The following is a 13,583-nucleotide window of genomic DNA, read 5'->3' as shown; positions in this document are numbered from 1 at the left end:
TTGATTGATCCCAAATGTGGAATAGTCTAACCAGCCTCCCTTAAAAAGGTCACTGCAGGCTGCTCCAAAAATAGACCAGTTACATTATTTTGCTTTATTCTGGTCCACTACCTGAATCTGTGCATTCCATTCCTTGAGTCTGCATTGCTACAAGGAGTGGACTAGCAGTCAGCCAAACACAGGTGCTGGATGATTTCACATCCTCCCTGACCAACCAGCTGCTTTGAAGCATTGGGTCAGTGCTCACAACTCACCAGCTCCAGGTTAACAAGTCCCAGTTGGAAAGATGGTACAAGATTCTCACTGCTGCAATCTGACATGCAGTAAAATGACAGCATCTTCCTCCAAATATACCCATGTATGGGAGATGTATACAAAATTAATTACATATGAATACAAAATCTCTACCTAGTTGTCTCACTCTCTCTACATAACAATGGTAAAGTGTATTCTTTAGTGAAACAAAGTCAGAAGTCACACAACACCAGGATATTGTCCAACAGGTTTATTCACAAGCTTTTGGAGCAATGCTCCTTCGTCAGGTTACAGAGGGTTCCAACGTGCAGCAACCAAAGGAGAAAAAAGTTGAATTGGACCACTCTGGAAAGCCGCTGTCCTAGTCTTGACGTGTATGGTCAAGCTGTCAGGAGATGCGTCAACACCAGATTCATCAGCAGCGTTCCCAAGACAGTCCAGAACATCACTTAAGCACAATGCAACACCATCCATGCTCTCAAGGCCAGCTGCAACCTCGTCATCAAACCAGTAGACAAAGGAGGAGCCATCGCCATATAGAATAAAACGGACTACTGAGAAGAAGTGTACCAACAGCTGAAAAAAACACAAAGGAGCAGTGCCCTGAAAGCTTGTGATTTCAAATAAACCTGCTGGATCAAAACCTGGTGTCGTGTGACTTCTGACTTTGTCTACCACCATCTCCACATCATGTTTAGAGAAACAGTATTAGAATGTGAGAACAAAATAAATCATGCCTATAAGCTATGTGTATTTAGGAGAACGTTTTTTGTGGCCTTGAGCAAAATTCTTGAACTTTTTGTTTGAGAACTGATTGTAACTGCATTGGGTCTAAGATTTCACCATCCATTTTTCCAGCTTTAAGCTCTCAATTCATGTTGCCATTTCAAGACAGGCAGAACCAAAACCAGGATTCCTCATGATCAAACTTTTGTAGGAACTGTGCCAAACTATTGGAACTTGCCAGCAGTTTCTGTGGTAGAATGGTCTGCTTATCTAGGTTAAAAACAACAGCAGGAATTCTTTTGGGTTTTTGATTTTTCACATGACTGAAATTCACCCAAGATTTCATACTTGTTTAAGTATATAATCATCACGCTAGTAGACCCATAACCAGTAAAGTGACATGCCAGTGACTATTCCGATTTCACTAAATCATCATTGCGCTATTATCTAAATGCTCTTACAGAACCATCAAAGGATCTATTATCTTGCCTTAAATTGTTTAAAAACTAATTACAAAGATATGTTATTTCAAGTCAACCCCCATTTTATAAACTAAAGTGACAAGAGCTAGAAACGTCCAAATTATTGAAGATGTCCACCGTGATAATACATGGCTCTATTTGAGATGTGATCCCTCTCTTTCTCTGCCCCCAAATGACCTCAATATGACACTTGTGTGCTTCTTAGAAATAGAAGTATAACTCTGAACTGGCTTGAAAACTGATGTGGAGTTGCTCATCCTTGGAAAAAAAATGACACTGACTGAATATTCCATATCCAACACAAGTGGTTTTCTTGGTTAGGGGTTCAGAAAGGATCAATTCACATTGAAGGATTTCTTTCATTATTGTTGCTCCCGTTATTTATATTGTGATAGTGACAAGTCTTCATGATATTATTGAACTTTGAGAAAATCATTTATTAAAAACAGCTGGTAAATCAAAGCAGCTAAGCTTTCCATACCTGTCACTGTTCAAAACATTCTCAATCACATTCCTTGGAAACATATCACGATGCACATCTCGTTCCTGAATAAACAAGACATAGCAGAGACGCCGTGCAAGCCAGCCTCGATACCTAAATCGCCAAATAAAGACATGGCAAATGTTGAATAATTTCATCACTGCCCCATTGTAACAACACCAGAGCTCTCACTTTTAACGTAAAGCATTTCTTCTTTCTGGCCTCACAAGGATTTGAAATTGATTTAACAACAGGAAAAATAATGAAAATGCTGCTGAACCGCAATTTTTAAATAAATACTTTTCACCTTATACATTGTTAAGTAATTGGCAACAAATACGTGACAGTTGTTAGGTGCAATTCATGTTTTTGCCCCCCATCGTTGGTTACTTGTCTGTTCTCTTTTGCTCCCACTGCACCGCACACCATTTCCCAATTAATAATGTGGGTGCACAAGAAATCTGTTTTCAGACCTTTAATAGCATTATTTCTCAGCTGGCCATGAGGAAATATGCAAGAATAATCATACTGGCTGCCACGTCATTTGATGCGCCTGCCTAGAAATTGCAGAGCCTTCCAAATGATAACTTTAGCATTCATAGGTGTAAATTCACCAAATTATTTGTCTGTTACAATACATATATAGAATAACCTGACAAATATTACGAAAAAGCTCACGTCACATGTTCACATGTCCTACAGCGTGAAAAGAGGCCATTCGCCTGCACTAACCCTCGAAGAGCATCCCACCCAAACCCAACCCCCTACTCTATCCCTATAACCCCACATTTACCATGACTAATCCACCTAGCCTGAACATCCCTAGAAACTACGGACCTTTGGACTGTGGGAGGAAACCGGAGCACCCAGTGGAAACCCGTGCAGACATGGGGATAATATGCAAACTCTTCACAAACAGTTGCCCAAGGCTGGAATCAAACCCAGGTCCCCGGCACTTGGAGGCAGCAGTGCTAACCACTGAGTCACCATGCTGCTCTAAAATGTATCTTAAAAATGTGGCCTGACTTAAGCTATTGAATCATCCAAGTGAAAGATTCAACAGTAGGAGACAGAAATCATTTATGCTTTTTCCAACAAACAAGCTGGGACTTGCTGATCAACTTGAACAATCTTAATATGATGCTTGATGCTCAATTCAATTTGGTTGCGCTTTCGATAAGTTTCAAATTTTAAGTAACATGTACCTTTAACAACTCAATATGCATTTTTCTCAGTATTGTTAACAAGGTGTAAAATCTGTTTCAAGTTAACCATTTGAGTTTTCACTGTACAGGGGGCTGTGGTCCACAATTATATACAAGCCATATGTGGTAACTTACTGTACACTAAAAAGACATGAGTTGAACCTAACAATGCTCACACAATCTTTAAAGTAGAGTAATCTCAGAAGGAGTACTGTAAAAATGGAATGAGGCAACATTAAGATCAGTCTCAAAAATTTAACTAAATGAATGCTTTTTGGAAAGGTGTCATATCAGTCCAGATTAGCACTGCTACCTCACAATATCAGGGGCCTGGGTTCGATTCCAGTCTTGGGAGACTGTCTGTGTGGAGTTTGCACCTTCTCCCTGTGTCTGCGTGGGATTCCTTCAGGTGTTCCGGTTTCCTTCCACAGTCCAAAGATGTGTAGGTTAGGTGAATTGGATATGGTAAATTGCCCCATAGTGTTATGGGACGTGCAGGCCAGGTTAACTATGGAAAATGTGGGGTTACAGGGATAGCATGGGATGCTCTTTGGAGGATTGGTGCAGACTCAATGAGCCAAATGGCCTCTATCTGCACTGAAGGGATTCTATGATTGCTCCCAGATTGTGAATTGGATCAGTACATCTTATAAATACCTATTCATTAAATAGAAAAAAAAAATTCTCCATTTTTTGCTTGGTTAATTTTCATCACAGATTCAGATCATACCTGGTGTGCGTTTCATTAATATAAATCACATTCCGTAGTCCCTGAGAAGGGATGCTGGTATTGAAAAGTTTATCCTGGGTAGCAAAAAATGAAAGACTGAAGTCATGATTTTGCACTATGTTCAGAATTATTAAAACAACATTGTTCAATCACCAAAAGAAAAGACTTCTTTCAAACTTTTTATTGTAACTGCAGCATGAAAATTCTGAACAGTGAGTTAAAACACAGTGTCAGACTGGGTTAAGCACATTAGCCTTTCACCTCTGACCTGGGTTAGAATCCAGACACTCCTCTGATGCAAAACATCTCCTCTATAAGGATTCTAAATGAAATGAGCCTAGCATTCTCAAACATTCCTTAATTTGGTAATAAATTAACAATCTCAGACAGACAGCAACAAAAATAGTTGGTGTAAACAACAAAAAGGGCATTTTGTCAATCATAACCTGGAAAGATTTTTCCCACCTGGTCGGTGACGAATTATCTGATTTCAGTCACATGTCAGAAACATTATAAATTATTTCCATTCCCTTGAATTAGGGAACTAAAAGTCAGCCAGGACTCCCAAAGGTATTCACCAAAACCTGCCATAATTGTGCATGTGTAGACATCAAGCAAAGACAAAATCGAGATGTTGACTGAGCAGCCTGCTAAGTTTATCTTGGTTTGAATATGAATAATAGTTATTCGGCCAAGAGTTTCCAAAGTGCTTGGATTTATACAAAGCAAGGAGTCGAATTGTTCAGGAAAGAAACAGGGAAAATAAAATTGCTGGGAAAAATATGGATAGTTTAAGCAATGCAGTTAACTTAGAGATGCAGCTGTGGTGCATTCCGAGTGCAAGATACTATCACCTATCTTCACAAACACAAAATCTTCAGAAAGCCATAAGATAGAAGATTAAACCTTCACTTCCCTGCTTCTGCTTTTTACATCGAAGGTTGAAAATCAAAAGAAATCAAGAATAAATGTTTAAACCAAAAAGCATTTAATATATGAAATTGCTCTGTGCATCTTAAATAAACAGCTGGTAAAACAGCAACAAGCAGAAAATAACACGCAGTTCACCACACCTCATCCATTTGCCAAGTATCTGACGGCCTTTCCAAAAGTCTCCTCTGATTCTCAATTGCTCTCCTATCCCTTCCCTTTCCCTTACCTTCCCAAAACAGCAGTTTTCTTTATACTTCTTGTACCGGAAATTGTCTCTTTTTTGTGCTGCAATCACTCTATGATTCTGTTCAAATCTATCATTCCAGCACTAAATGTACTGCATGTTAGACTGCTCTACATGTTCCAATTGGTACTTCTCAATTTTAGTTTCCCTTCTCTCAGATTCTTATAACCTTGGTTTTGTTCTGACTTATTGTCATTGACTTCTCCTAACGTTCTAAAAAAGGACATGTTTTACCTAAAGGAATTCTTCCTTTACTATTTGGTCATTTATAGCTTTATTATTAGTTTCACTCCTGTTCTATAGACTATTTTTAAAAGGTAGATAGAAACATCTTTCCTTGACCACTGATATGAAGCCTCTAAGATTTATAGAAATACAAAAAAAACTGGTTTGTGTTCTCATTTCCCAACTCCGCCTTTGGAATTCTGCTCTACAATAACTAAAGTAAACCTAGAAAGTCAATAAATTTGAAAGATTAATTCTGCCTTAGTAGTCACAAGAAAGTTACCTAAATCTGTTGGCTCATCATTAAACATCTGAATGGAAGCTGGGGAAGTGATTGTTGCTGAGATATTTGCATCATCATTAGCCATGGGTGAGGTGCCGGAAGACTGGAGGGTGGCTAATGTAGTGCCATTACTTAAGTAAGGTGGTAAGGAAAAGCCAGGGAACTATAGACCAGTGAGTCTAATGTCAGTGGTGGGTAAGTTGTTGGAGGGGATTCTGAGGACAGGATTTACATGTATTTGGAAAGGCAAGAACTGATCAAGGAGAGTCAACGTGGCTTTGTGCGTGGGAAATCGTGTCTCACTAACTTGATTGAGTTCTTTGAAGAAGTGACAAAGAAGACTGATGAAGGCAAAGTAGTGGACATTGTCTATATGGACTTCAGTAAGGCATTCGACAAGATTCTGCATGGTTGACTTGTTAGCAAGGTTAGATCACATGGAATCCAGGGAGAGCTAGTTATTTGGATATAACATTAGCTTGAAGGTAGAAGACAGAGGGTGGTGGTGGAGGGTTGCTTTTCGGACTGGAGGCCAATGACCAGCAGTGTGCCGCAAGGATCAGTGCTGGGTCCAGTGCTTTTAGTCATTTATATAAATGATGTGGATGTGAATGTAGGAGGAATGGTTAGTAAGTTTGCAGATGGCACCAAAATTGGTGGTGTAGTGCACAGTGAAGAAGGTTGACTCATAGTACAACAGAACCTTGATCAGATAGGCTGAGGAGTGGCAGATGGAGTTTAATTTAGATAAGTGTGAGGTGTTGCATTTTGGTAAGGCAAATCAGGGCAGGACTTATACACTTAATGGTAAGGTCCTTGAGAGTGTTGCCGAACAAAGAGACTAAGAGGTGCAGGCTCCTAGTTCCATGAAGGTGGAGTCACGTAACAGGGTAGTGAAGAAGACACTTGGTATGCTTGCTCTTATTGGTCAGTGCATTGAGTACAGGAGTTGGAAAGTCATGTTGCGGATGTGCAGTTCATTGTTTAGGCCACTTTTGGAACACTACATTCAATTCTGATCTCCCTGCTATAGGAAAGACTTTGTTAAAATTGAAAGAGTTCAGAAAAGGGATGTTGCCCGATTGGAGGGTTTGAGCTATATGGAGAGGCTGAATAGACTGGGGCTGTTTTCACTGGAGTATCAGAGGCTGAGGGGTGATCTTACAGAGGGTTTATAAACGCATGAGGGGCATGGACGGGGTGAGTAGCCAAAGTCTTTTTTCCAGTGTAGGACAGTCCAAATGTAGAGGGCATGGGTTTAAGGTGAGCGGGGAAAGATTTTAAAGGGGCCTAAGGGATAACTTTTTCACACAGAAGGTGGTGCGTGTATGGAATTAGCTACTAGAGGAAGTGGTGGAGGCTGGTACAACTACAACATTTAAAAGGCACCTGGATGGGTACATGAATAGAAAGGGTTTAGAGGGATATGGGCTAAATGCTGGCAAACAGGACCAGATTAAATTAGGATATCTGGTTAGCATGGATGAGTTGGACCGAAGAGTCTTTTCCACGCTGCACAACTGTATGACTCTTCATTAAACGATGGAACCAAACATATGTCATATTCATTATATAAATGTTAATCAAATTATACATAATAAACAATAATGTTTAAAAGATATTTTAAAAGTTTAAAAGGACAAATGCTTAATGCATCAGTACAATTACCCTACTTATTGGAGAGCACACATGGCAGCACCGTCCAACAAATGGTCTCTTCCTGCTCAGAAGCAACTCCTTTCCCATAGCAGCTGCAGATCGAAATACAGCAGAACTAGGACAGTACTCTACCTGTAAAATATTACAACTGGAGAGTCATGCAAAGGTATTTTGATGAACAATACATACAATGAAATTAGTGAAATTGATTTCAGGTTTAAGAATGTGTTAATCAACACAAACATTTCTGAACAAGCGCTCTGCATAAAAAGAAAGTCAAGGAAAGTACATTATTATTCAACATATTCTCCTACAGCTATTGAAAACATTTGACTGTGTATGGTTAGAAAATTTAATCTGAAGCTTACAGCCATCGACACAAATTTATTCAACTCTAACTAGCTCAAAGTCACTCTGCTGCTGTTAATGGTGATCGTAGAGGTCCTCTGTAATGGGGTCCATGACTTCAGCAGCTCAGCTCAGCTAACTTCTTGAACTGCTACAGTCCATGCGGTATAGGTAGTAACACAATGGTGTTAGGGAGGAAGTTCCATGATTTTAAACCAATGATAGCGGCGGAACGATATTATAGTTCCAAGTAAAAAAAGTGGATGGCTGGCCCCTCTCCAGCTAAAAAGAATCAATGGAATGACTTCTGGGCACAGCCAGTGGGACAGGCAGCCTGAAGGGAAGACTACCCAAAAACTGACAAATCTGAAGATTATCAAGGAGTCTTACTTTAGTGTTATTTTCACGCAAATGTTGGATTGAATACTCTTTTCTTGGAACTATCATTCACATGAGTTTAATTGTTCTCAGCTTCAAATAGTCTATTCAAGATTTTATCCAGAAACTTCTAGTCTCAAACTACTCCTAAACCCCTGACTCTAGGGTAATCTATTGTTCTTGACCCTCCCTTTCTTAGGAGCACTGCTTTATACATCCATCTTCATCTAAGAACTTCTGCAAAACTGACTCAGACGGAAAGTAAATAAAACTTTAATTTTCAAGCTATATGTGTTTCCTCTCAGCTTAACAACAAACAAGTCCAAAAATGTCTAACAAAAACTATGTTGCACAATTGTTTACCTTGTTCAATCATAAACTTTCCTAACGTATACAAAAGCCCAGTAACCCTGAAGCTAACCTCCTCATATTGTTTTGTAATAAATCGCCATGGCACCTGAAATATCTCTAAGTTAACTGTTACAGTCTTCAGACAAAATAAGTGATATTAAAAACATATATAAATCACAGACTACATCACATCAGTTATGTGCTTGCTTACTGGCTCATCATTGGAATTCTTCATTCTGTTGCCAACCTGTGCTCTTGAGTTTGGCAAATAGGCTTGGTCTATCACAGAAGTAATCAGCACCGACTCAGCCATATCTCTTACACAGTCAAGTACTGCAAATGAAGTTAAAAAGTACAAATTTAAACAATAGTTAAATCTTCAATATAACGGGTATGAAAATTCATATTAGAAATATTTAATATTTGTGTAATCTTGCACAACTGATTCTTTAGTTACTGATAAAACTTATTAGCCTTGGCTCAGTGGTATCACTCCTATTTCTTGGGAAGAAGGTTCAAGCTACAGTGTAGATACTGCACTACACAATAAAGTTTGCCGCATTATCCGGGGATGAAATGTTAAACTGAGGCCTTGTCTCTAGACATACAAAATCTTATGACATTTTGTAAATAACAGCGTGGAAGTTCTTAAAAGCCAAAAGTTATCTTGCAACAGATTATCTAGTTATGTGACTTATGACAGCTTCTGAGATGCTGCTGTTTGCAAACTGATTGTCAGTTCTCCCAATAATATCTGCATTTCAAAGTCACTTAAGTAGCTGAAATGTGATTAAGGGCATCCTGCACTCATGGATGATGTTGCTATGTAAATTCAGGTTATTTTCCTTTCATCAGTTCTGTCTATGCTTCTGTGCTGTGCAAACAGTCACTGAATGACATTCGTAATGTTTTCTATCGACTGGTTGGTTATTGAGGGAGCTGTAATATAGCAATTATCAGGTAAGTAGTACATTGGGCAATGAGAGGTCACTGTAAACAATCAGCAGAGATATGGCATAATTTTATGAATTAAAATGCATTCACCACAGGAAAAACATGAAGGATGGATTCGATGACTATTCCTGCTCGAACTGTACATTATTTAATTGAGGCTTCGTGGCATACTTATGAACGGTGTAGGATCTCAATCTTACATGCAATTTATAAACTGGAGTAGCTGTTAAGAGTGTACAATATAATCATTTAGCATGGTTCACTTCAGAGATTTCTGCCCCAATTGATAATTCACTTTCTTTGTTAAGGTTTTGACTCTAAAATCTTATAAATTTTGTTCGCAATATTGGGTTGGCAATTTCCATGAATCACATAAAGTTACCTGTGAACTAAGCTCATATTTCCTTCATAGACCCAAAAATAGCTTTCTACTGAATTTAAAAAAAGGTCAAATTCTCTTTATGAATTAGGACTTTTCCATGATAAGTATTCAACAAATGCAATAAACTCACCCTCCTATCCAGGGATTTATTCAAAGTACCCGAAGTACCCACTGACTGCTGTTACATTCTATTGCAATTAAGCTAATGCTTTGTTTGTGAACCTGATAGTTATCAATTCAACATTCTCAGTAACAAAAATTTGCTAATGATTACTTGGAACACAATGTAACTTTTTTAAAGTGGGAAATCATCAATAAAAGTGCAATTTTTAACTGAAATTTACAAACCAAGAGAACCCCATTTCAACTCCTGGTGTGTGCTCATTGACCTTCCTAGGGTGGCAGTATGAGCAGTATGGGCAGATTTTCATGTGGGTGCGTGCGTATGTGGGTGGGGTGCAGGGTGTAGGATGCCAAGTTGGAAGTGGCAGGGTGCCAAACTGCAAGTTACATGATGCAATGTTTAGCGTAGATGGATCCAGCCAGGATTTGGATAGGGTTAAGTCTTTAACAAGGGTGCTAGGTCAAGTCGGCTTTGTTGGGGTGTTTGGGGAAGGGGTGGAGATGTCAGGTTGAGTACGGCAGAAGGGGGAATTGGGTCCAGAATTTTGGGACGGGTGCTCAGGTTGGATCCAGCTGTGGCGCAAGGAGGAGGATGTCAGGTCAGGTCTGGTTCATTTCAGTAAAGAGTGGAGCGATGTCGGGTGTGATCTGGCAAGAATAGGATCTTGAGTCAAGCTTTGGTGGAGGTGTTAATTATGTGTCTGAAGAAATAATAGGGTCAGTTTAATAATTACTCAGTTACATCATACAGAAGGACAAGTAAATTAGGTTGAAACTTCAGTCTGGTAGTAAGCGGGTGCTGCGTTGTCAGAGGTAGCATCTTTCTGACCAGACATTAAACTGAGGCCAGTTCTTCTTTACGTAAAAGATTCTATTGTATTATTTGAAAATGCACAGCTTTCTGGAGTCTTTAACAATTTTCATCCCTCAACAATATCAGATTTACGTTGGGATTCTTCTCTATGGGAGAATTAACATGCACAAGTTGGCTGCTGTATTTTTCATGCGGCACAGTAGACAGCATTTTATTAGGTGTGACAAATTTTAAGATGTTTCAAAAAGGGAAAGCTACATAAATTGAATTCTTTGTTTCATTACTTGATTAAGCAGCGAATTCATCAAGCAAGAAGGCGGTTTAAAGTTATTTCTTCAATTAACTGACAAATGCTTCAAAGAACTAAGGAGGAAAAATCTACACATTACTCAAAAGTTATTTGGAATCTTTGAGGTCAAAAGTCAATGTTTAAAATTTAATTAATTGTAGAAAAACAGAGCTGTGACAAAATAAATCTAATTCTGGAAATCAAACAAGTTGGAAAAACTGGGCATTTTCACTTCAGTCAGACTGTGTTCCTGAAAATTCCGATTTTTAATCTCATAGGAATCAATGTTCAAGTTGGAGAGACGTTTTGCTGGGGCTTGCTCAGCAGAGAAAAAAAAACATTATACCTGTAGTCTTTAAGTTGAAATACAGTACTTTAAATGAAATATAATAAAATAACTACTTAAATAAATATTAAAATTAATATTTATTAATACTTTACTTATAGTCCCTCTTGTAGTGATCATCATACATTAATGATCTAGATGAAGGAACTGAGGGCATTCTGGTTGTTTGCAGGTGATACAAAAATAGATAGAGGGACAGGTAGTATTCAGGAGGCGGGGAGGGTGCAGACAGATTTGGACAGAATAGGAGATTGGGCAAAGAAGTGGCAGATGGAATACAATGTGGGAAAATGTGAGGTCATGCACTTTGATAGAAAGAATAGAGGCACGGACTATATTCTAAATGGGGAGAAAATTCAAAAATCTGAAGTGCAAAGGGACTTGGGAGTTCTAGTCCAGGATTCTTTAAGGTAAATTTGCAGGTTGAGTCGGTAGTTAGGAATGCAAACACAATGTTGACATTTATTTCCAGAAGTAGAATATAAAAGCAGGAATGTACTTCTGAGGCTTTATAAAGCTCAGGTCAGATCACATTTAGAGTATTGTGAGTTACTTTTAGGCCCCATACCTCAAGAAGGATGTACTGGCCTTGGAGCGAAGCCAGGGAAGGTTCACAAGAATGATCCCAGGAACGAAAGGCTTAACATATGAGGAACATTTGTGGGCTCTGGGTCTATACTCGATGGAGTTTAGAAGGATGAGAGGGGATCTAACTGAAACTTACAAAATACTGAATGGCTTGGACAGAGTGGATGTCTGGAAGATGTTTCCATTAGCAGGAGAAACTAGGACCAGAGGGCACAGCCTTAGAGTAAAGGAAAGACCTTTTTGGAACAGAGATAAGGAGAAACTTCTTCACCCAGAGAGTAGTGAATCTATGGAATTCATTGCCACAGAAGGCTGTAGAGGCCAGGTCATTGAGTATATTTAAGACAGAGATAGATATTTTCTTGATTTCATGGGGATCAAGCATTACGGGTTGAGAGACTTGTCATCGATGATTGATTGGAGGAGCAGACTTGGTGGGCCTAATGGCTTAATTTATGCTCCTATGTCTTATAGTCTTATGGACCTGCTAATTTTGGTGATGGTGATGGCGCTGCTTAGGGTCTGTGGCAGGGAGGGCCATTGCTCGATGGGTTATGGATTGCCAGCTAAGGCCCTCACTTGTTCCTGGTCATCTTGTGGTTTCTGCATGGTGGTGCCTTTTCAGGCGCCCAGTGCACCCCTTCTTTCTGGGCTGCTGCCACTTGTGGTGTCAGCTTAGGTCACAGATTGATGGAGCTATGGATCCACATGTAGTTTGCTGGCTTTCCCACTTTGTTCTGATGGCTGTGGGCTGCAATCCATCACAGCGGCCATGCTATTTCCACTGCTGCCTCAGAGGAGCGCGGGGTGTTGGGGTGTTTGGGTCCGATGTCGTTGCCACGCCACAAGCTGGGGCTCTGTCAATCTACAACTTTGCTGGTGCCCCATGGGCTCAGGAGAGCTGCCAGATTACCAAAGCATTGGTATCCTGTAGGCCGGTTGGGGTTTAGTTGGCAACCAAGATCGAGTGTGGCTTGTGTACCCTGGCCAGGAGGATGTTTTTGGGCAGCGGCTGCATTGTGGCCATGGGCAAGGTGCAGCTCCAGCAGACGGACTGGGGTATGTTGAATGGGAGTCCCTGTTGAAGACCTCAATTGGCAACCCAGTACTGGAGAGGTTGCAGGTTACACCAAAATAGTTCCACATGAGTCAGAGAATTTACTGCTGTAAACAATATTAAGTGCATCTCGTGATGCTCAATTAATTTCCAATCTGAATAACATTTTGACATTCAAGTGAAATAATACCAAACGGAGGCAAATTACAGTGCGGACTGCCTGTAACGTAAAATTTCTTCATTTATTTAAAGTGGCTTACAAGGAAAATATTTACAAATAAGTCGGTAGCCGGGTCAACACACCTGGACATCTAAACAAGTACTTGAAATGGAGACAGACAGGGTGCAGACAGGGCTCCCTGACCTGCTTTGCAAAGGTGGATAAGGAATAAAGTTGAATGCAATGTTTGTACTTTTAAAACTTGAACATGTGCTCAATGCACAAGTCTGGCATTGCCAACTTAAGGTTGTAATTTTGTTATAAAACTGACCTTATACATATCCGAAAGGAAATACTGCTACGGAGAACAGAACTATTTTAGGAGAAGTTCCTCAAACAGCACAGCACCATGAAACCAGACAGGTTAGTATGGATTCAGAGATAGTAGGAACTGCAGATGCTGGAGAAACTGAGATAACAAGGTGTAGAGCTGGATGAACACAGCAGGCCAAGCAGCATCAGAGGAGCAGGAAGGCTGACGTTTCGGGCCTAGACCCTTCTCTAGGCCCG

The 13,583-nt window shown here is 39.8% G+C and overlaps 1 protein-coding gene across 1 annotated transcript in view; it reads right to left on the bottom strand.

The window, feature by feature from the left end:
- Positions 1-13,583, bottom strand: part of LOC109920707 (glycerol-3-phosphate acyltransferase 1, mitochondrial) — a 145,406-nt gene that overhangs the window by 105,241 nt on the left and 26,582 nt on the right. The window contains exons 3-6 of the mRNA XM_048609210.1: positions 8,512-8,633; positions 7,233-7,355; positions 3,880-3,953; positions 1,945-2,058 (exon numbers count right to left, since the gene is read on the bottom strand). Coding sequence (XP_048465167.1) covers positions 1,945-2,058; positions 3,880-3,953; positions 7,233-7,355; positions 8,512-8,613 — 413 coding nt within the window. The 5' untranslated portion in view covers positions 8,614-8,633. The remainder of the gene's footprint in view (positions 1-1,944; positions 2,059-3,879; positions 3,954-7,232; positions 7,356-8,511; positions 8,634-13,583) is intronic.

Source organism: Rhincodon typus, chromosome 20, assembly GCF_021869965.1.
Source record: "Rhincodon typus isolate 14 chromosome 20, sRhiTyp1.1, whole genome shotgun sequence".
Classification (NCBI taxonomy): Eukaryota; Metazoa; Chordata; class Chondrichthyes; order Orectolobiformes; family Rhincodontidae; genus Rhincodon; species Rhincodon typus.
Note: the sequence above shows the minus strand (reverse complement) of the source record. Positions and strands in the feature narration are given on the sequence as shown.